The following is a 24,676-nucleotide window of genomic DNA, read 5'->3' on the forward strand; positions in this document are numbered from 1 at the left end:
TCTAGAAGCAACTCTGTTGTAGCAGTCTACCAAGGTGTCAGAAAACATTTCAAGATGGGTGGAATGACGTTGGGGGTGAAGAAAAAAAAAATCTCCTGATAGAACTCCATGACAACCCAGCCTCCGGACCTAAACACAGCTGTGTGTTCAGGGTTGCTTTACATGCCTTTTCTTTTGCTGTTCACCTTTACTTCACCTTGGAGCACTTCATTTACCAGCTGCTCGTCACAACCATGTCAGAGCATCCGCTCAGGCGGCAACTGACAAGCTCATTGGTCAACGCCGCGCTCACTCATAGTTAGCGGGGGTGACACACAATCCAATTTAAACATCACGTTATAGGATTAAAATGCAGTGCTGTGATATGACAGACGCCTATTAATGCAGTCAGACTGTCGAGGGGATAAAGCAGCATGGTGTCAAATCAATGCTCACCATATGGAGGAAGGGACTATATAGACTGAATCATTGACTTAAGACAAAATAACTTGAGGATAGTCGCAACATGAGTGGCGGATAGTTTGAGTGCAGTTCCAAAGGGGGCCAGAATTGTAAAGCTCATTTGAGGTGTCATCAGGCTTAAGGTTTAAGGTAGAAACAACTGAAGCTAGAATAGATGAGCAGGTAGAAGCTGAGAGCTGGAGTTTTACTCACACTGGGTTTTACAGTGAGTTGTGAGGGCGGAGGTGAAAAGACCATTGTCTGGCGATTCAATAGCAGGCAGGTAAGATGAAACTGCTTTTCAACACATCCCTCCTTTCGGGCCAGTCGTAATGCAGGAGGGGAAAGGTGATACTGGGATGAAACGAAGGCAGAAAGGGACAGAAAAGAGGGTCTGGACAGCATGTCTTAACTATATGACGCAGACAGTGAGTGATAAACAGCAGGCCTGTGTCTTCCTCCCTTCCCTCCATCTCCAGATTGCTGGAATTTACTTTTGTATTCTCTGTAGAGCAGTATCTATGGCAACCTGCCTCCAGAATATTGTGTATTGTTTTGTTGTTTGTGGATTGATAGATGAAGTGAAATACAAAAGCCACTCATGCAGAGTGATCAAGCGGCTGGAAGGAATTGCCTCACCAAAAAGTATTCAAATATTTGTCCATGCAATGTAACGTAAAGGTGCAACACATGAAATTAAACATACAGCTGCTAAAAGGGGAACAAATTATCAAAGAGCAGCTACCCTAAAGATATCTTAAAAAGTCAAATCAGCCGTAAAAATGACATGAGAAATGGGATCAAAGCAGCTCAGCGCACACATCATTTTGCTTGCAATATTTAGTCAGACGAATCAAAGTCCCTGTGTTTCATTCCAATGAATTGAACAATCTTGTTCAGCCGCCTTTCATCTTTTCAGGAGACGCTATGAAAGCAGCAGATAAAGGAGAAGGTCACAGTGCTCTGTAACAGACTGCTAAAAAAGATCAAAAAATGAGCGAATTGACTGAGAAAGACTCGTTTCCATTTAGAGTCAAATGCTTCATTCAGCAGATCTGAAATATCAAACGCTTAATAGCTGCTTGGCCATTCTTCTGCCGAGACGTTTAATTGATTCATCTGCGTTTCGATAATATTCATCATATTTATGTCAAAAACGTATCAGAGTGAGGGCATATTTGAAGCACTGTTGAAAACAAGACATTTCTCAGGGTTGCATGAACAATGGAATTCATCCATATTTCCCCTTAAAAATCGCATACATGTGAGTCGAGCAATTATTCACTCTTTTTCAAGATGGAAGACAAAACACTGCGAGTCCTTCCTGCCTCAAGATATGATATATATGTATATATCAACTCTGCCAAACATCTTTACTTTGAGACATGGATGAACATGAATATGTTTACATATTAGCTTAGCCTAATGTATTGACTTGATCTTATCGATCACACCAAATGTCAAGTTATTAATTCAAGATGGTGCTACATTGCACAGAACAAAATAGTTGAGTGAAATATAGCATTACATTTGTGACCCGGAGGCATCTCCGGATCCATTATTGATAATAAAAACGGCTCCTGCGAAATTGAAGAAGGCGAGATTCGGCACATGCAGCTTCCCTCTCTCTCTCTCTCTCTCTCTCTCTCTCATGCAGGATTTTTCTCGCTATGGCCGGGCAGTCACAATGATGCTACAATTGATCCGACTCTCCAAACTACTTCCCACAGATCATGTGGCAGGGTCATCACGCGCCTAGTCATTACATTGGTCTGCAGCCGGTTTTGTTTACCGTCTTCCGCTCTAAGGCAGAGTGACAGATAGAGGATGGCGAGGTGAAGGCAAGATATATGGAAGTATAAACAGACAAAGATGGCCCTGCCGTGCTTCACCAACCAGCTTCAAGGACAGACAGGCTCTTCAATATCACAGCCTCTTTGTAATTAGACGCAGCCTGGTCATGCACCAGAAGGAATGTGCCTGTTTGTCTCATATTAAATGCTGCATGGATATCCCCTCCAGTGCCTGGCCACTGAGACCTGATGCAAAAACTGGGAGCAAAAGGGGGGTTTGAACTAATTTAATTGCATTCACAAGTCTGTCATCTGTTGCAATCACTCTGCAGTTAAGTTGATAAGCCACCGATTCCTCATGATGCCCCAGTAAGCAGTCTCACTTCTGTTTTTCCCCAGACAGGGAATTTCACCCCAGACGTGAAACTCTACCAGCGAGTAAACAGTGTTGTTGGTATGCAGTGGTAAAATATTAACAGCTGTACTTTTTCAACTCGGCGCTTTGGATGGTAGTAGCGCAGTTTGTATGCATTTGTGTGCGACTGTGTGCTGCTGGTGTTTGATACGGTGTTTCGGAGGACACCTGGAGTGACTCGGAATAAGCTGGAAAAATCTGCTGCTCTGTACATCTTTGAGTGTCATTTTTGGCGGCTTTGTGCGAGCGCATGCATGCGTGTGTAAGCAATCTTTTTGACAGAGCGCGGGGGGGAGTGAGGCAGATCAAAAACAAGGCAACTAATCACAGACGCGGGCTAATTAGTGCAGTCCTCAAAGGGGACCCAGGAATGAGTGATGATTTCCTCTCATGAATTTTCCAGTGGCGTTCCTGATGCCGCCAGGAGTGCTCTCTGGTCAGAAAGTGTGCTTCAAGGGTAAAGTGCAGGTGGGAAAAAAAACCCCACAATTGATCAGAAATAGTTTTAATCTTATCATTCCAGGGTAAATGGGCCAGCGCTCAATATGTCTTATCAGGGTTTCAGTCATGTGACACATAAACACCAGAACAACCGCACGAAACCCTTATCTCACCCTCCTCAAATTAGCCAGCATTCAGCGCTTCCCTTTAAGGGATTTCTGAGCGGACTGAATCCAGAGTGTGGCGATATTTCCTCCTCTTGAGTGGAGTGCAGGTTAGTGTTCCTGTGTGCCGAGTCTGATTGCTGATTAGCAGGCGGATCTGCCACGCTGATCCCTGATTTCCACAAGATCAGAGGCAACGCTGTGAGGCAGCGGCTGCAGCAACCAATTACAGAAGTGCACACAGTTTCACACACGCTCTCGCAGAGATGCTGCCACAAGCACACATCTGTCCACAGAGTGAATTCTTCAGACATCAAAGTGACGCGAACCATCCCTCCTCTTCTAAACCTTTTACCCTTCTAATCTCAGACAAGAGGGCACCTGTCAAAGGATGCTCTGTTCGCCAGCCAGCAAGAGACGGGGAGAAATGTGATAAAATATAGGACGGAGCCTCATCACACAAGTGGAACGACACGCCCTATATTTGCATCTGATCACCAGTAACACATTTGGTACAACTTTCCGCATATGCCACCATTGCTTTTAACAGAACCATCGATATGTTGCACAATATTGATGTATTGCAGGATAAAAGAAGTGTGAAATAGTGAAGGAGGCCCATGATATGCATGTAGTGCATGTTGTTCCCAAGGACAAAAAAATGGACAGACAACGGGATGTGGCAACCCATGACAAGGCAAAAAAAAAGCATTTAATCATTCAGTAGTTTGTTTGCATTGTCCATTTTTGTCGATTCAAAAGTAGCAACCTGTGCTTATCAATCACTCTAACAGCAGAGTCTGATTGTTTTATATGGGTCGATGAGTAAAGACTAGATTATATTCATTGTTTTACAAAGATGGCCACCTCCTAAACCACCCTTGCCTCTACCTTTATACACAAGCAGCCATTACCAACCAAACAAGCCATTAACTGCACCTCTTCAACTATTTAAAATAGTTCAAGCTTAAAAGCAAAACCGAGAAAATGTACGTTTTTGTTATTTAACCAGAGAAAAGCACGACTGCCATTAGCCACCAGCTTTGTGTTTAATATAATTACAGAGATAGTGGCAGCATTCGTAAGACCAATACTGCAGACAAACTGGCCTGACAAGGATCATAATGGTCTTTTAAATATTGAAGGGTCACATTAGCCACCACTGGAAAACAAAATAAATGCTCATGTTTTAATAAAAAAAGAGCACTTACATTACACTACAGATGAGCTTACAAGAACGAGCTCTTTGCTAACAAAAGGACAAACAGATTAATAACAGAAGAGATGCTGGAGGAGCGGAAGGGGGAGATGAGGAGGGAGATGCTGCAGAACAGAGCAACAGCTGCCGAGCATCACATCTGCTCCAAGTGGAGTCATCAGGAAGCAGACAGACTGGAACCTACTCACTGAGGCAAGCCCCAGAGAGAGCGTATAGGATGGATGAATAGTGGACAAGTGGGAGGGTGAGGTCAACATGGACAAGATGAGATGGACACAATTAAAAGCTGTGGACAGGAGAAAAGGGGTGCTGGGCATTTATTAGTCAGAATTTGTATGATGTCAAATTCCCAAACAGCAGTCTGGTGGCTCATGCTTCGGCTGGAAAGCTGCAGAATATTTTTCACATTGTATAAATGCTTGTGAGGCAGCACACTTCGATATCATTTTGACTTTCAAAGCACAGTACAACCAAGTCCCAAATCTGTATGACTTGGCGCTAGAGGCTGGGAGGAGTGAAATCTAGATGCTTTCTAATGCAATTTGACACCTGTGACGTAGCAACACGAGTCCTAAAAGATGCATTTCAACAACCATCGCAATCTACATTGACCAGTTTGTTACAATGATAAACATTGTTGTCTCCCATTTCCACATGTATTTTATGTATTTATAGTGAATTTACTCATATTATTCCTAGTCACTTTCCTGCTCAGGTGTTTAAAAGGAGGCATTTCTAGATGAGGTTAATGGCATCACTTTGAGCAGGGAAGGTAAAGCCAATTGAAATAGATTGTCGTCATTTTAATCTTAGATGGGGAGACATGTATCATATTGCAACACTGTCTTCATTGCAGTGTTTCAGGAGTTTCTGTCCATGACACCAGCTGTGAAAGCCTGTGCAACCTGTTCTCCCGAACGAGTTGGGTGGAGCTTGTTGAAGCTCCAGTCAATACTTATTTTCTCCCCACCTGCTTCACCCTTTCCCTGACACCCCCCACACCCTCTCCATCTCCGTTCTTGAACGAGACTGACAGAACAAGAGAACCCTGTGAGAGTAAAGATGAAAGGCGAGGGGAGAGGGAGGTGCATGTGTGTATGAGTCAAGGGTGTGTGTGTGAGTGTTATGTGTGAGATGAATGAATGACCCCTCTTATCCCTTCATCTCCCACTGGAGTCATCTTGCCCAAACTAAAAGAAAAAAATGATAAAAATTACATACAAGACTACAGGGGTGTGGAGGTCACGCTGCGGGAAAAGTTCAGTCACATTCTTACGGAGCAGGAAATGAAACACATCAAATATGACCATAAGTGCCTGTGGATGCATATGGTTCTACACCAGACCTCACATCCTATTGTGTGGACCGTCGACCTGCGGCGAGGCACCCCCAGGAGAAGTATGTAACCTAAGAAGTACACATTGTGCATTCATGATTGCAGTTGCCTACAGCGAGGGCAACCCCGTGGCAGAGCAAGAGATGTCATTTGGCAGCAAATGAAGAGGAAAGAGCACAGCACTTTATGCTAGCATCTCTCCGCGGCCTCACAGTTAGCTCAAACATTAAGTTAGCGGTGGTGCGGGACAAAGCTTAGATTGTGTTCACATCTCTGCGTGGTGGAATAAACATAGCTGCAGCTTCACAGTTGCCATCAACTCACCATCGCATCCCCCTCACCCCCCCTTCACCGTCACCCCTGCTGACTAAAAGAACAATCTACAGGCCCAGCATGCCCTCCTAAAATATTTACTCACTCTGTCTTGGCTGAATACAAAGACCATTCTTTTCCCCTCCTTGAAGTGTTGCACTAAAATCAACGATCCATCCTCACACTCTTACAGACAGCACCTGCTCTGGATTATACCTACCAGCGTGCACGTCCTGCACAGGCACACCTGTTTGCTGTGGGAATTATCGCCTTTCTAAACCTTCCACCTTTGATTGATCCCAAACATGGTGAGAGAAAACAACCGCTGCAGCCACGTCCCTCCTTCCCATAGATTGCCTGAGACAGACGTATGCATTTATTGCTCACATCTGCACAAACACATAACTCTGCCCTGACACGATCACGACACATTTTCCAAAGAAGCTTGTGTCCCTTTATTTCTCTCTGACTCCCATCTCAAACTGTCACCTCACATTCTGCCCTTGGTCCTCGCCATAATCTTATTCTTTTTGCCTCCTCTCATCCAACTAATTTTCAAAGCAGCTTTCCCAGCTAATCCCACATTTATAGCTTACAAACCCCAAATATGAGTTCATTAACAATACTAAAGCCAGATCCTGCAGCTTTACCCGATAGAAAAAAGCTCACCCCTGAATCATTAGCATGCCTTTGGAAACCTAAATGAAATAATCAGAGATGAAGATGAACAACAAATGAAAATTTATTCAAAGATTAATTCCGATGACAAATCGGCTTGTCACTCTTGTAAATATGTTGCAGTGGGATTTCTCCTTTTTTTTCTTTAAACTGGATGTTGAAAATAAATGGCGAGTCAGCCTGTGCCTGGGCCATCAGTGTAATGATGCATCCCCAGGGTGCCAACTGCTTTTGGGAGAACTCCACTGGGAATGTGCATGCTAATAAGTCATAATGTTCTACCAAAGTGAAATGTTGCGTACAGTGTCTTCGCACACTTCTGCGCAGCATCTTTGCCACTGCCATCCCATCCTCCACTCTAACAGAGCATGTGGTCCCATGCACCTGTGTCTCATTACCACCGCTGATGGTTCAGTAACGCACACTTTGCTGCGATCCATTGTGAGCTTACTGCTTTCCTCCCTTCAGCTACTGCCAACATGCATTTACCTCCAACAGACTGGCCTGTGCTTGCCTCTTCCCCATGCTCTTCCCACACTGAGGCCATTCATATGATCCGAGCAGCCACATTTTCCCCTGTCGCCTCTTCTATTACCGGCTCGGCACAAATCAGGTTTGTCATCTGGTAGGTGACCTAATGATTTTGTGCTTGACTGACCAATGCCTCCAATTTGTCATCAACAGCTCCCAACAGTCTATCAATTGAACTGGATGAGGTTTGTACATGTCAAGCAGTCTTCAACCAGAGCCTTCCTCAGTTTTTCACAAAAAAAAAAAAAGAGTTGTGCTTCAAGCAATACCCAGATCCAATCATCAGGCATGCGGATACAAGCGATCTCGGGTAATGGAAGGTGATGGCGGCTTACAGAACACTGATCTTAACCCCAGTCTACACCGAATGTGTCTGCTTCGTGTGAGCACATACTATGGCGCCACAGTGGATATGCAAGACCTCCATTTCCATCACAGCTTGAGTGCAATTGCATGAATTCAGCGCAGCGTGCGATATAGCGGAGTAACAAAATAAAATCATCCAATAACCTTAAAAAAACAAACTGTTCAATAGCAATTGTATTTCACTGAAATCACGAGAAAGATAAATATCAGGGGGTCACTCTGCAGTGGTTGTGGGAACAATAATAGATTTGTTATTTAAGTACGCTTTCACATGAAGTGATTTTGCCGTTGATGTGTGGAAGGAACGCAACAAATCAAATGTGAAGTGGGCTTTAAACAACACCTCACTCCCAAAGCGTCAAAAAGAAACTATTTTCAAGGGCCGTAGTCAGCTGACATTGAGATATGGAATAGTGCCTCTTTCACACCAAATAATTGTGTCACTTAGTGACTGTCTAGCGCCTCAAATCATCATGCACATTAGTCACAGCGACTTATAAGGTGAATTTATACCAAGTGACTTATCCATTCTACGTGTGTGCAACAAGCAAAAAGCTGTTCATATTTACATCAAGATGTGGGCAGGTGATTACTGATAGAACTCAAGAGCACTTCCTGACAACTACATCAAAACAAACATTAAAAAAAAACATCTGTATGACTGACCTTCTTTATTTTGAGCCATTAACATTTTAAGTGGTTTGATAGCACCACAGCTATGAAACTTTAGGGCTTGATTCAGCTAGAAATATTGTAATGTATAAACCATTATCATTCTAATTGACACAAAAGATTTATGCTTTCTTGCAACCTGCTTTTGTTATTTAACATTTCAGTAATGCACTGGCTGAAACTAGAGAAACTTACAACATGCCGTTCAGCCTCTCACCCAATTCCACAAACAGCAAACCACAATCAAACTCATCACACATTTCTCCCTCAGTTCTTACTTTTGGCAAATGTGCTGACAAACACGATCTACAATGAAAGAGCTTACTGAACATGCTTCGCTGAAGATAATCAAAGTCACAGTACATCTGCTAAAACCGAGATAATCACGGAGGAACACTGCTCAGATTAATGACAACTCCCTGTACGTTTTTCATTTTTCACACGCTGCCTTCTAATAAGAACGTCTGTGCCTACATGCCACTACATCTGGTCAGAAGGTGGAAACATTTCTAGCCTTATCATCCATTTACCATCCACTCCCTCCTGGAGCTCCTCGCCTCGGAGCCGAGTCTATTTCAAACAGATTATTACAAAACAAGAAAGAACATCTATGTTGCACAATCTTACATTGTCTTATAGCATTTTACTTTCCGCACTGAAACCGAAAGAGAGATCATAATCTTCTAATTTCCCCTTTTCAACTACACTTTATCACGGAAGAAGGAATGCAGCATTAGCTAGACAGCATGCTGGAACTTTCTATTTAATTGGAAGAAGCTGCCATCTTAGGTCAACCTGCTGGTGGTGCTAAACTGGGTCATCTTCATGCATCTCCACTCAGCGGCGCTGGACCAGAAAGAGTAGAGGACAGCTGAACTGATGACTGCTTGATGGCTGCCAAGTATGCAGGGATCTGTCGGGCGTTCAGTTTTAAATCCTCACAAAGGCTCAACATTAAAATCATCAGGACTATGACTGTCCTTGCACAGATATGGACTGCTCCATGTATGAGTCAAGTTATTACAGTAAATAGGAAACATAAAAAGGAATACAATTGCATTTGCAATAATGTAATCTTGATATTCAAATGACTAAATGGGAGCCTTTCCTTAAGACTTCAAGAGCCTCAAACAGAGTTTGCTAAAATATAGCCTTATATTCGAGAGAAAGCAAATATGCATCTGATATCTTGAACACATTTTCTTGATCTTTTCTTTCACAAACCACTTCAACTACTGCAGTAAAGCAAGGAATGTCACCGGGCCTTCCAGAAAGCTATTTTCAGGGATGACACATTAGAGAGGAATTGAGAAAACAGATTTCTTCATTATGTCGGCGACTTCCTCTGATGCCTGGCCAGTGGTCTCCTGCCAGCAGTTATTCTTCTCATTTCTGATGGCCGTTTTGACGCTCAATTGTTTTTTATCGTCATGAAGACAAAAGAGATGGGTCGTCATGGGAAGCATTTATGCCTTCACTTAATCGCAAAATCCTGCGGGGACCGTATTATCTTGATCCAAGTGTGTATATAACTCTGACGCCGAGCTGTCGAAAATTAACACTTCGTCGCTTATCTGAATATGAAGTTATGAATTATAAATGAAATGAAAGTGCCCTAACTATTATATCATAGCTGCTATCTAATTCTTTTAATGGCAATTAACCTCAGTGTCAGCGTTAAATGACCAGGAAAAATCCTCAAGTGTTTTCATTACACATGATAAACGACTTCCATAATGAGGCAAACTATGAGTCTTTAAAACCAGCAAGCCTCGGAAAAAATGACAGAGCAACATTAGACCTGATTGCTTCACAGATAAGTTGCTCTAGCGTGTGATGTCATCCCGAGTAAAGGAGAAAGGAATGGGTGGCCATAAGCGTCGAGAGATCACGGACAGGCTCCCTCCTACACTCTGCATATTAATTCCAAGCAGCTCCGCTCCGCTTGTCACAAGTTGACAGTGCATAATTATGTCACCTACAAAGAAAGAGGGGTTTTTTTTTATATTCAATGGGTTAGCACGTGATGTGGCAAAGAGTTTCCCGTTCTGATAGCACCAGAAAGAAAATGGTTTATTAACATTTAATTTGAATGAAAACATGGGGAGTTTTCATTCAAATTAAATAGCAACCAGAGTACAACTTAATGTATATAAATAGCTTCTGATGACCAAAAAAATTGTCATAAATAGTTCAATACAATAGTTCCCCAAAGTATTCTTCCCAAAAATAGTATTTGTAGGAGCATTATCAACTGAAGACTATTACTGGGATTCATCAAGGTTTCAAATTTTGGGCACAGAGCCATTTTTTCATCAATAACAATGTTATTAAATATCCAAAGATTCAGAGAATTTATCCCTGAATGTATCTGTTATCAACTACAATTCATTTGTTGCTAAAGAAACAATTTTCTTCGACATATTAATATATGAAAACATAGTTGAGTAGAGGAGAATAACCAAGTTCTCATCTCCTACATCTTGATACGAGAATGAAAGTCATATTTTCGGTCATCATATCAAGCATTCCAGTATCCTTCTTGTAAAACAGGTTTCAGCATGTTGAAGGCTGCATTATGTAAATAGTAGCGCTTCAAGAAAGTTGCTGATTTAAATACCAATCACCAGTACAGCTGCACAATAACACAGGAGCCCGTGCTGCTGATTTCCTGAGTGACAGGAGTGTCCATCAAGCACCTCGATCTTCTCACCCATGGCCCCCCACCATCCATCACTCTGCCCTGACAGGCTTTCTACCATCGCTCTCTATGTAAATAAACAAAGTGGAGGGAAGGAAAGCGTTGGGGTGAAGGGGAGGAAATCAAAGCAGAGCACTCGGACCTCAGACAAGCCTGAGATAAGACCACGCCATTAACAATCAAAGGGAAAACTGATGCATCTGGTTAGAATCGTTGTTGGAGCCAGGAGAAAGGAAGAAGGGCAGACAGTGAGTGTGGTGTGTGTATGGTGGGGGAACATGGGGGAAGGAAGTGAACTCACAATGGAAATAGGTGAGTGTAGACAGAACGAAATGAGGAAGGGAGAGATATTTTAACAGCGAAAGAGAACCAGATGGTACGGAGCTGAATGAGAGCAGACGCAACAGTTTTGCGTAAAATTATTTGGAGGATGGGCATAGATAAGACGGGCATGAACAGTTTGTCACTGAGAAAAAATGATAAGAGTAAAGAATGATAACAGAGGAAGGTTTACTTTGTGCATGATTACAGTAGACGGGTCTTACAGGCGCTTTTTGAAGTAGAAAAATCGTGTCAACACAGGACTCAGTTAACACAAGCAAAAGAGTTGCATAGTCAACACACATGCAACAACCACTGCCGCCCCTCGAGGTGCTGACTATTTAAATGTGTGTTTTAACGGAAGGTGCCGGAGCCCTAACCGATGCTGGCATCACAACACACCCTCCATCTCCAAGTCTGGTCTACCTTTGCCCCATCAGCATGCTGTCCTCTTCACTGGGAAAACACACACTCACAGGCACAGCATGACTGTGCCATGCCAGAGATAAGTTCATGACTCACAGGTGCCCCGAGCCCAGTGCTGAAAAAAAAAAAAATCCGGGGGAAAAAAAGTGACTAAGTAAAAGTGTTGCCTTTAAAGGCATTTAAAGGATGGTGGAACCAGCAGACGCACCCCGAGGGAGCAGCACAAACCCAGAAGGTTTTGGTGACAACTGTGCTCCGTTTTAATTCTAAAAATGGCCAAGAACAAAAAAGTAAAACAAAGGTGGCAACAAGCAATAGCTTAAGCAACGCTCAGAACTTCTACAAGTTTTTCCATCAGACACTAAACTACTGCAGTCAGTGCTTGTGGTCACCAACGATGCTGGGAGGGGTTCACATCTGATCAGTATCAGCTGAATCGTTACACATTGATACATTACAGAGTAATTAAACAGTGGTTTCACTAATGACCAGTTAAGGATGTTTGTGAAAGCAATGTAACGCTGGATAACTGGAAAAGCATTAACTAGATTATGCAAAGATTATGTAAAGATTTACTGGTAGTGACACTTTTCAAACATGAAAAAAATGACTCCACTGCACTGAAGTATTCTGAGGCTTTCATGTCCAATACAAAACACAGCCCATAATCTCTCCTTACAGTAGCACTCTCCCTGGGGTGGTGCAGCTCAAAGGAATGCCTCTCCATTAAACACAGGTTTGCTGTACAGGAAGGAAAGGAACACTGAAACAGAGGACAATAGACAGCCTTTCAGGGGTGCCCCCAGGCTCACCTGGGCCTGGGAGGGCTGGAGGGGGGCGAAGTCAACAAGGGGGAAGGGGATAGACGGGGTCGGTTCACTCAAGACGGAGAACAATAGTGCGTCTGTTTTTGTAACCAAGTGCATCACTGTCTACAGTGGTACACAACCAGGTTGGGCTCAAACAACAAGTCAAGGTTGCTGCTGTGGAATGTTGAACTCGTCCTGTGCAAATATTGATCTTAGTTAGAGCCACTGTCATTTGAGCTGGTTAATCTTTATTGGACCATCCATGACTAATCACTGCCAGGATAGCTACGACTCAGAGCCATATTCTAATAACGTTGCACACAGTTCCTCTGAAATGATCATTAACTCGAGGACATGTCTCACATGACTGCACGGGCTTCCTAGAGATTAGATTCCGCACATGCATATGGGCGTGGTGCGCCCCTGTACACTCTCAGGACTTCCTTTGGATGAACTCCCATCTACCAGATCCACCGCCTGCCAAGCTCGCTGATTGAAAGTTTACATCCCGTGCATGCTAACAAGGTGGAGGTCGAGTGAAGCCGCTCTCAGCGAGTGACAAACACCGCAACTCTTTTATTGTCACCATTTATTACTGCTGTTTGTGTATTCACACAAGAAATTCATTTCTTTAATGGAATTCATTAGACTTTTTAACATAGCAATTGTTGTTGAACCCCCATGCCCCAGAGTGCAGGATCAGTATATTTTTAAATATCAATGTACTATTAGAATATTGTGCCATTTCTCATTATTTAGGATTAGGATCATTAGGATACCATCTTAACGGAAGTAGAGATCCAAACTTAAACTTAGAAATGACTTTGACATAAGAAAACGTGGCTGTGACGACTCTTGAGGTGAAGAGTGTGATTTTCCAAGAAAAGCACTTCTGTACAACGCATTAAATCGACCAGGGCTCCACATGACTACATTCCAGATTGTAAGGGTTTGGGTGATTAAACCTCCACAGGACTGCTTCATGCTTCAGGAGAAATAAAAAAAGCAAAAACGATTGTCCAAAACAGGATTGTATTGCAGTAATAAATGCAACAAATGTAATCCATTTTCAACGTCAGACAGAGAGTCTTGCTCAGATGAGTCAAGCTGTATTCCTGGCCTAGTGACTGCCTGCGGGGGAGCCAAGTGTGAGGCGGCTTCGAGCAGCGGGGGAGTGGACGTTGTCAGCCTGATCCCAGTTCTGCACGACAGGTTAGCGCCGCTCAAGTAAAATATAATCCTGCATCCGTTTCCATCTGCCTGCCTTACCTCCCCTGCTCTGCTTGCTTGCCTCTTTGACTTTGTACCATCACATCCATTTCACGACTTCCCTGTACGGCAATCAAGTGATTCAACCATCAAATCAGCCCAAACTCCCTCACCGTCGATGGTGTTGGTGTGGTTAGCGTGTACATAGGTGGTGGTGGTGACGAGAGTCATTCTGCAGAGGGGGAGGAACAGGGCGGGAGATAATCAGGGAAAAGAGGTGGATGAAGTGAAACACTGTAAAAGTGTCACAGCAGCTTAACCTTCAAAAAATGCCCATGAGGGTAGAGTGGGAGAAGGTGTTGCCATTAAGAAAGAAAGAGAGAGAGGAACAAAGGTGCGGGAGGGTGAAAGAGAAAGAATTGGATTGATGTGTCGCAGAAGAAAGAAACAGAGGATCTCGTTAGAGCTGGTAGGAAGGTAAAGATGCCTGCAAAACAAACGTCTGTAGGGAGGGCGGGGGCTGCAAAGACACTACAAGAGGAAAGTAGAACGAGCAAAAGAGCAAGCAAATGAGAGCAACAGAGAGACATATGGAGTTTGGATAAGCTTTAAGAGCAACTGTGGAGCCGACATGCACAAGGTAAAAGAGAGAAGCAGGGAATTGGACCCAGGACAGGGAGAGGAGTCGGGCTTTGGAAAGAGACGAAGAGGAAGAGAGATTACTTGGAAAGGGAGAGTAAGAGGATCGAGGACAGCAACAGACATCCCAATTACAGAAGCAGAAACGAGGGATTGATGACTAAGAGCAGTCAAAAGAAGAACAAAGGGGAGAATGAGGGGAGGAACAGAAGAGCAGTAAGAGACAGCAGTTTACCGAGCAGATGGAGCCATTATACAGACCAAGTTACACCGGAGGAAGTTGGAGCATTAGGGAAAGACAAACAGCAAAAGACGCAGAGGCCAGAGGAGAAATGAACAAAGCTGGAGAAGTGGAGATGAACAACCACATGTGACAGGCAGGAAGACGATGGCCAAACAGTCTCAATTGAAACCAGCCAATCAGTCCAGAAGGTGGAGCTTTTAATGAAGAACTGCTGCTCTTCTAAAACACTTCATCACACAATCCTTGACACTCCCTGCTGACTCACTGCAGGGAAGATAACTCTATAAACTCAGTGCCGTCATCTGACCTGCGTTGCGTTGTATTCTTTTAAGCATGGACACATGATCAACAGCAAGCTAGATGAACAGTGAAAAGTGAGTAGGACCATCAAACCATCACAACACAGCTTGTTTTTCAAAACAGTGCATTCATGAAAAATTGATGTGTTCCACATTATCTAAGACTGCGCACTCTGGAGTTTATCTCTTATACCACACGATGATATCGGGCGAGGAACAGCACAATATCTCACTTTACAGTTTTCTATTTTACACCGTTCCTCCGTTTAGTCTTTAAATGATGACCGTAACGAAACCAGTTTGGGAGATGGATGGTTTTAGGAAACGTTACTTTGCTCAGCTTTAAGAGCCCTGACAAGTCTGTCACAGCAAATTCAATTTCCTCCGTCATCCAGGCTGTCCCGAGACTCTGATAAGTGTGAATTTGACATGACCTTGTCGAAGTCAGATGTGATAAAAATGTAGCGTGCATTTGTCACACTGGATGACATTTTGCCCAGAAAAAAAAGCAATGACTTCTCAAAGACTTTGCTTTTCCAAACTGTTTGTTCCAGAATAAGCTGTGATGTGAACAATGTAATTCACATACTGAAACGAAACAAAGACAACAAAATATAAGGACTTTCCACTCAAGACTAGGGTTTGTCAATTCACTGAAACTGGAAATCACCTAACTAACCCAGAGCATTGTTCAAACGTGTGAGAAGGGGAGTTGACCAACTGTATACTGACTGTTTACTCTAAGGAGTGCCAAGAAAAGGAAAGTGATACACAACACAGCAGTTTCAAATGTGATAAAAGAGATTAAGCAAAGTAAAATCCTAAGTACCACCAAGTATAAATAAATAAATGTATCATGGCCTAGCCTATAGGACGACCCCCCGATGGACGTCCCTACAGGAAGCTCTGAAAACAGAAACCAGCTTTAAGAGACAGTCTCTTTATACACAAATAAGACTGTATGTTGGTTTAGTGCCAACAGCACGGGTTGGGATAAAAATGTATCAACAGCCTTCATCTTCCAGATAAGCCTTTTTGTGAACCTATAGAACCTGGAGGTAGACACAGGTACAAGAGACTAATGGGGATAAATATAGCCTTAACAGCTAAGAAGGGTAAAAAAGGTCACAGGTAAAAAGCATTAAATATACAATGTATATGCAAGCACTCTGGATTAGCGTAGGAGGAGGGGAGAGAGAGATGTTTCATGCTGCTGTCATTGCCATGGAGCACGACTTAAATGTTTTCAATAACACATGAGGGCACTGCATCATTCACCATTCAATACTGGATCAATATCGCAAACCACCTTCCACCTCACAAACTACATTTAGACACATTAAGGTGACCGCTAATGAGCATGCATGCGTGCGCATGTGTGAGTGTGCATTTATGTGCATCTAAGCCGAGCACACACAGAGGACAATGTCAAGGGCCTTCTGTGGTTAAATCTGCTGAGTGCACTAAGAGGAGAATCCTAGAAATAAATAGGGGAAAAAAAGAACAAGACATGAGGAGGACAGGGATGATGACAGAAAAAGGGCACCGGTCAGGTCCCCAGAACAAGAGGTGAACAGCTGAGGTAAGCCATTTTCAAGTTAAAAAAAAGGGTGTGGCGAGCTTTCAGAGGAATGTAGGTGGTGCAAAATGAATGTAGAGAAGAGATGATCATACCGGGCCTTGCAGGTTTACTCCCTCACTCTCCTTCACTACAGTGGAATATGAAAATGTCAACCACACAACCTCAGCTCATCCTTGGAGGGTCGACAAAAGGACAGGTCATCACCTAAATCCGGTTCATACGCAGTGCGGCTTTAATTCAAGATGGTTGCAAAGTCTTTCAGGATTTTCTATGGAGGAAAGAGACATTTGGTACAGATCATCCTAATGTCTGAATAAGTGTCTATGACTGACATAGGAACCCTTGTCGTGATGTGATACAAGTCCACAAAGTCAAGTCAAGTGGGCTGTGTTTAAATACAGAAAAGGCAGAGCATTGGAGACTCACTGAACCGAGTATGACATTTGAGCAAATGCACAATGATCCAACGTAGACAGCAGTAAATTGTGAACATCATCGACCCTCTCGTGGTTGTGTTTAGAGAAACCCCTACACTGCCCTTTTCCTATTAATGGAATTTGGCTCTCCTTCCAAGTAGAGGATTTCTGCTTATTTTCTTTTGGATCAAATGAGACCGACTCCAGCAGTCTGGCTACCCTGGGAGTCAAACACAAACATCGCTGTTGGGGGGATCACACCGTGACCTCAACAAGATATGGCATGGAGGGATTGCAGGGTGGGGGGGTCCCTTCTTGGAGATGGAGCCGCAACGGAGCCAACAGTCTGGCTGGAACACCATAGGAAAGCTTTGGTCATTACTGGAGACATTTGGGAAAGGATCCTGATGGGATTACTCAAACACAATCTCTTGTCAACATTCCCTCTGTTTCAGCAGAAGAAGTCTGGAGTCATCACAACTAAAAAGGCAATCATGAACAAACTGTTCTTCAGATTTGGCGGAAAATAATATGTCCGAAGGGTGAGTGGCTACAGTCTTCCCGTTCACATCCCATGACAAGAGCCATTATTGTTTTCAACATCTCAACAGTTGCCTGGTGACGGGGCGACAGTGTCCTCAAGGAATACCATGTTTTCCATTCCCCGTGTCAGACTTCACCAGAACAAAGCTATCTTAAAAAAGAAAAGAAAGTGGGTCAATTAATGACGCCCAAACCATCGTCACATGTAGGAGAGAAACAGCAGCGCTTCTCAAAAACTTCCCACAGAAATGGATTAGCAAAATAACCAATATGGATGTTAGTTATAACTGATATTGAAATGGTATTAAGATAATACAGAACTGTCACTTCCCTAGACAAAGCCAAGATGAAGTACATTTTAGGCACAAATGAGACTTTCCCTGGAAGTCAACACTGCTGCTAATTAAACACTTGCTCTTCTTGGCGAAGAAAAAAAAAAAAAAGAAGCGCTGACACCCCGCTGTTTGACGGCTCTGACACCTTATTGGAAAATCATTTGACTTGCAGGTTGCCTTCCAATCCATCACCAGCTCTGTGGAAGTCTACCGCGCAATTGACAGCACAGACTGTCTGAAGCCGCGTCGAAAATGGTTCCTCTGCCTTTCATTGTGGCATTTTAATTTATTTCCCCATGTTCCTGAGCGACAACCAAAAAAAATATTGTAGTTGAAAAACAAGCAAGTCCAACCACAAAACGACAATGCCTTGAAGGATTTAAGGATAATGGAATGCGCACGATATATTTGAGCACGTTCCAAACACAAACTAAACAAACGGCTTACAGTGTCCTGCTACTGTTTGTCAGCACAAATTATTAGCTCTGTGTAAAATACACTTCAAACTTGTGAAAAACTTGTTCACCAAAGCTAGTCAGTTTCATCCATCTAAGCATTTTGTTTGATAAGAGGTACTCAATTTCCAGGCAGCCATGAAATAATGACTAATTAGGTGAAACCACTTTTTTTCTCCCACTGTGAGCCAGTTGAAATAACAAGTCATAATAGAAAGCTGTCGAAATAATTAGGCTCATTTGGGGAAATGCCAAGTATTTGTTACAGCTATTGCACCAGTCACTAATATCAAAATTAATGGGCCACATTGGACAAACTGTGTCCATGCAGACACACCAACTTGGTAGGAGTCTCACGTCTTCATCAAGTCATGAATTTCAGCACACGCTTTTTTTCCTCACTCAACTCTTCGTGGTGATTAAAAGGAACGGCAGGAATGGAGGGGGTTATTGATGTGTCATTTGAACAAGACGCTCCCTTCATTTATATGTATGTGTGAACAAAAACAGGACCTTCTTACCCACTGACAAACACACACACACCTGACCTTTTCAAAAATCCTTCTGACATTTAGATGCCTAGTGCGAAAGGGTTAGGACACCTCATTTACATAATAAGACTTAACCACGACATTCATTAACAAAATGAAGGCAGGAGAAAGGGCTAAATACTCTGGGTTTTTTTTTTGAAAGTCGAAGTAAAATAGTCACGATCCAGCCTTTCCTGATGGAGCTCAGTTTCTGCTATAATGAAAAATGGTGTGCCGCTTGGCAGCTACAGCGTTTACATAGAAAGTCTGGATGCGGCAGGAGATGGCCAATGCTATTAGTTTGAGCTGTTGCACCAGCGAATCTGCCAAAAACAAAAACACTACATCAGTAACCAGCTGTCATGGGTAAGTCTTTTTCTTTTTTTTAAAAGGAAGACAAATGCTGTGTTTCCAATTATAGGAATTAACTTGTTGCTCTGAGCTCATCCATATGTTCACTGAGTTAAGTACGCTGAAGGAAGTGTCCTGAGGTAACCAGACAGGAATTTCAAGTTGCATTTGGTGTGAAAATCCAAAATACCCAATAAAATAGATGTTTGTTTTGTGTCCCTGAGCGAGACACTTAACTTCTGATTGCTCCTGATAGTTTAGATGGTGCTCCACACTGCAGTCTACTGGCTTCAGCATGTGGTTTGTGTGCTGAGGCTTCATGAAACAGTGTCCTTTTGTTCAGCGCTCAGTAGATGGTGCTCTCAGTTTTAAAGTGATAGGAGGGTTCAATAAAATGGCTATTCAAATACAAAGATTTCAATGTAGAGAGGGCCATCTATAGGCCTCAGAAAGGTGGAGACTGTTTCATGAAGCTTCATAAGTCTATCACTAGTGCTGTAAGCATGGAAAGCATGCCGTTTTCAGACTCGTCTCTGAAAACAATTATCACCAGGTCTACATTTAAAAAACAATATGAGAACATGCTGCCTTTATTGACACATTTTCACGGGTGTGGGTGTGTAACCCACATACTACACTTACTGTCAGTAACTAGGATGTTTAGAGGGAACTTTTGAGTAACTATTCTATTCGAGAGTGCATAGCAGTCACAGTATACGTATAACTGTCTAATATGCTGCTAATACATATAGGAATAAGTTGTTTATAAATGGTTGATGTTTTTCCTAATCTATAGTGTTGCCATTGTTTTGGAAATATTGGGGGAGGAAACAGTAGGATGCAAACTGTCAGGATAAATCCAGCATTGTGGATTTGGCAGTATAGTCCCCAAACGCGGGGATGATGCTACATACCACAAAATCTCCTTAGTGGGGTAGAGACGTTGAAAAGTTGACAGTCCTATTTGATTACAAAGCTGTTGCATGCTTTTCATCTTCCTGTCTGCCGACGCGTCTTCCCGTCATAAACAGCCTGGGAAACACGAGCAGGCCCGTCTGCACTAACCAGAGACGACTGTCACAATAAAAGCACTGGACAGGAGAGAATAAAAAGCAGACGAGAACAAGGGCCTTGTATGTTCTCAACAGCAGAAGTGGGGGAGGGACTGGGATGGCGGGAGAGAAGGGGGCTTACAAGTGGCGGGTGGGAAAGAGGGGAGGTGCAGCGTCGCCCATCCCAATCAGCCGCTGCCGGTTTACTTTTCAAGGCAAACTTAAATTAGTGGAGATCTCACCATCATTGCAGCAGTCTGCCAATATGCCACCTGTCTCTCAAAAACCAACAGGGACGGCGGAGAGCCGCTGCGCACCTGAAGTAGATTATTGTTCCAGGCATGTGAAAGAAAACAACCACCAGTTGATTTAACTTGATGAGGAGCAGAGAATGCAGCGAGCTGCCTCCCCCGTCCCTGACCCCGCATGCCCACCAGTTTCCCATACAGCCGCTCCCCCCCGCCACCTAACCCTGCACGCATGCAGAGCTTAGTCAGCCATAAAGACAATACAGCAGTGGTCTCGGACCCCCTACACCTAACCCCCCCAACTCTCCAAAAAAAATCCCCCTCATATAAGTCCACCCCTCTTCCAATAAAAACATCTCCATGGTAATAGGCCAAGCCTTTGTGACCCACATCCGCGGGCCCTCTCAAACATGACTTGTTTGGGGAGGTGGAGAGGGGAGCAACTTATGTATTAAAATGTAATTCCAAAGATTAGAACAGACTCCCACCAGTTGGCATATGTTGAACCCCAGAAAACGTTCTTCTATAATGAAGCACATAAATCAGCCTGGAATAAAAGAGCAATCATTACTGAAGATGTAATAGCATTTGTGTTTGGAGGAGCAATAGGGACGTTATATCTGGTTTACGTCAAAGTGCAGTTAAGCAAACTCAACTGCTGCTCCTGAAGCTCTTCATCAATCACACACACGACTCGTGAGGAACAAACCCAAGCAGTGCCACTTGCTCATAACACAGTGACAATCCGCCAAAACACAGTACCATGAACTGTATTCCATTAAAATTTGGTAATCAATAATAACACGGCAATATAGACCTTACCACTTCTTGTAAATGTCACACTGAAGCATGTGATCATACCTGAGTGGGGGCCGGCGCACTCGCTCTCTTTCTGTTGTTCACACTCAACAGATTTTGCCTCATGACTCAGGTATTTGCAAGAGCAGTTGAATTAGATCTATGGTTAAATATGGAGTTGTATTACAACCACGGGATGAATCTACGGTCGTAACAGCGATAGGAACCCCTGGGTAAACCCAAGAGATGTTAAAAAAAAGCTAATCAGATTGGCAGCAAAATAATTTAATAAATGAATTATCTTAACAAGCAGAATAATACATTCAATTTCAATTGCACCGTTCAAGACCCAAGGTCTTATGAACCAAATGAAATATTTAGAGATACAAGTGATCAACCTCCAGTGTAATCGTGAAGAGGTTTCAGAGCAGGAGTTGTGGTTGCTTAAGTGGTTTAGCTCCACATTAACACAAAACAAGGTCAAAGTGCCATGTAGTAAACAATGAAATCAAACTAAAACCCTTCTGCATATTTCCCCGCTCATAAATATGTAAAACATCAGCACTGTTGCTTCTCTATCGTCTACGACGGCACATCAAGCTCCATAAGAAGAATTCGAAGAGGAGAAAAAAAATCCACTGCATGAATAAATGACAGTGTCATGGATGTGAATCGTGATAAAAGCCTGTTATTATAAGCAACTTTAGAGAATGTATACAGTAACTATGTCAGGACAGGAGATGTAGCCCCACATTTATGGCCTAATTACAGCACAACACAAATTGCCTGGTGAGAGGGGAAGCGGAGAAATTGTTGAACTGGTTTCATGCCACACATATTCATATGGTAATGGGTTAACAAAACTGCATACCAGGAATGTTTTCGCTCATGTCTGGGCCTATATATCCAGGTCAGAGTACCTGGAGCCTACCTGAGCCTCATTCAAGTGGAAAACATCTGAATAATTCATTTGCTAAAAGACGAGCTCAGGACGGTTCTTCCAGGTGGGGGGACGATTCGTTGCACTAAAAGTCGAGGTACATACAGTAGATTGCTAGAGGTAGAACTGGTAGTTATGCCTCAGCCTTCATAGAAAGTGGAAGGCTATGAATGACCTAAAAACAGTATAATGGAAACTCAATATCTGGTAGCCAATAGCAACTTTGATATTAGACAGGGCTGTTGTTAATGAGTAAATAATATAACCCTGATACTGGTAATAATGCCAGGTTGATGTCAAGGTTTTACTGCATCCTGTATTGTGGTGACACAACAAAACAAGAAGAATCAATGACTCTTGTTCACCAGTGAGGGAAGACACGCGGGTCAAAGCAGAACTTTCCATCATGAGGATGCTGTGTTATTCCAAGAAAGATAAGATGTCAACAGGGTTGCTGGACTGCACTTTAGCCAGCGTGAGGAACTGATTCAGGAGGGACTCAGCACAACTCCCGTTAGATAAGGTCAGGATGCCTCCTGGTCTAGACACACAACAGGGTGGGTCCAGGGAAGACCACAGAGATGATTGATAAACTATGTCTTCACAGACAACCTAAGGATGTCTCAGTAACCAGTAAGGTTCCTGGAGAGTGGGAAGTCTGGGGCACTAAAATTCAGCTGCTGCCCCCACGACAGAACCGCAGACAAGCAAAGGAAAACGGATGGAAAACAACAATGAATAAACGTCCCAGGTGTCTTGTCATTTATCAATATGAATTCATGAAGATCCACGCTAAACACGCTCGTAAAAATTACCTGAAATCCGATTAACTTGAAACATGTTTGTAAGAGCAAACATCGAAACAGACCCCCATCCTCCCCTAAAATCTAGAAATATAAAATAAAAACGATTTTGCATTGATTAACGCGAGTTTTTAAATGTATTTTTGTCATTGTGCAGGGATTTAACCATGGCATCAGGGTCACTCATGCACCTCGCTCCTTCCTCCACTGTCGTATTCCACTCAATAATCTTGTCCGCGTGCATTAACAGTCGTTTCTAGTCCATTTTTCTCAACTGGACTGAAACTAATTACGGCTGAGAAGAAGGGGGTGAGGGGCATTCAAGGACAGAGAAGTCCGGAGACGACATGCTGGACTTTCCGGTTTGTGCACCTGCGGGAAAAGCACCTTCAGGAGCGCAGCCACACCTAGGAAAAGCTCAACATGGCGATTGTCTTATCAACCGAAACTCGGTGCGAAACAGAAAGTTCGCCACAAGAATATGAAAACAAGTGTTCAACATCAATTCTGTTCGTCGAGAGGGAACATTTTGTGTGAATCTGAGAAGAACAGCGGATGTTTATGGTTCCAAACAAGGGTGTCAGGTGGCCGCAAGTTTGTCGGAGCTCGAAACTGGTGTCATATTAGCTCAAGGTGTAGTTTTCTTACCCCTTTGAAGAAGTACAGACGAAACCAGCAGGAGAAGCCGGGTCATTCCTGTGAAGTCATGCCATTTTCGGGCGTCACGTCTCGCCATGGTCGATTACAGTCCTCTTTACGAACCAGGTACCAAGACTCTTCCAAACACACGACGATAGTTTCTGTTAGAAATTAAGAAACTTGTCCCAGAACCGATCCGGAGTCCGACTGATGCTTCTTAAACAAGTGTCTCGAAGTGTGGCTTTAAGATGGGATTCAGCCAAAATATATATATTTATATAAACCAATCCTTGTGTGAAGAAAGCGGACAGGTAAATATCCAAGCAGCTGACGCACCGGCTGGTAATGAAGTGGTGCTCCGCGCTGTGCTCGAGCAAATAGTTCCTCCCAGAGCGCGCGCCTGTCCGGCTGACAATCTTGGTGACGTCACACGGAGGAGGCGCGTCACAGTCCAGATTCCCTCCTAAAAGCGGACCACTTGTTGATGCTGTGTAAATAATTATGAAAACATAGTGATACAACATAGCTTTATAATGGCAAACATTAATCACCAAAAATACAAATTCATTATCAAAACATTGCGAGTGACCACTATACTATAAAAGATGCACATAAATACAAATGGTTTAATTTGTTTAAAAAGACGAAATATAGGAAATCTCCTATAACAGTGTTTGTTTTTGATAGATTGAAACGATACGATAAGCAGATAAAGTTAACTTTCAGTTTCAGTTTTAATATTTTAAAAAGCTCAAGTTAAAAACAGCTTGTGTATGACAGCATGACAAAGGCTTAAGTGTTAAATTCAGAAAAACAACAAGAAGTAAATGATGGTCTAGATCGGTTGAAGAAAAACATTATGTGAAACATATTAAGAAATAAATAATTAAAACAATAAGACACAGCTATAAGAAATAGACTAATGTTATTAGTTTTACTCAACTTTTATTACATTTTAAATGTTTAAA

At 42.9% G+C, this 24,676-nt stretch overlaps 1 protein-coding gene across 2 annotated transcripts in view; it reads right to left on the minus strand.

Annotated features, from left to right (window-relative positions):
- The window catches only part of si:ch73-22o12.1 (nectin-2), a 105,112-nt gene extending 81,044 nt beyond the window's left edge, over positions 1 to 24,068 (minus strand). For both annotated transcript variants that reach the window (XM_053881508.1, XM_053881507.1), the window contains exon 1: positions 23,718 to 24,068. In XM_053881508.1, the coding sequence (XP_053737483.1) occupies positions 23,718 to 23,805 (88 nt within the window). In that variant the 5' untranslated portion in view covers positions 23,806 to 24,068. The remainder of the gene's footprint in view (positions 1 to 23,717) is intronic.
- Between the last annotated feature and the right edge of the window lie 608 nt (positions 24,069 to 24,676).

This window comes from Synchiropus splendidus, chromosome 12, assembly GCF_027744825.2.
Source record: "Synchiropus splendidus isolate RoL2022-P1 chromosome 12, RoL_Sspl_1.0, whole genome shotgun sequence".
Classification (NCBI taxonomy): Eukaryota; Metazoa; Chordata; class Actinopteri; order Syngnathiformes; family Callionymidae; genus Synchiropus; species Synchiropus splendidus.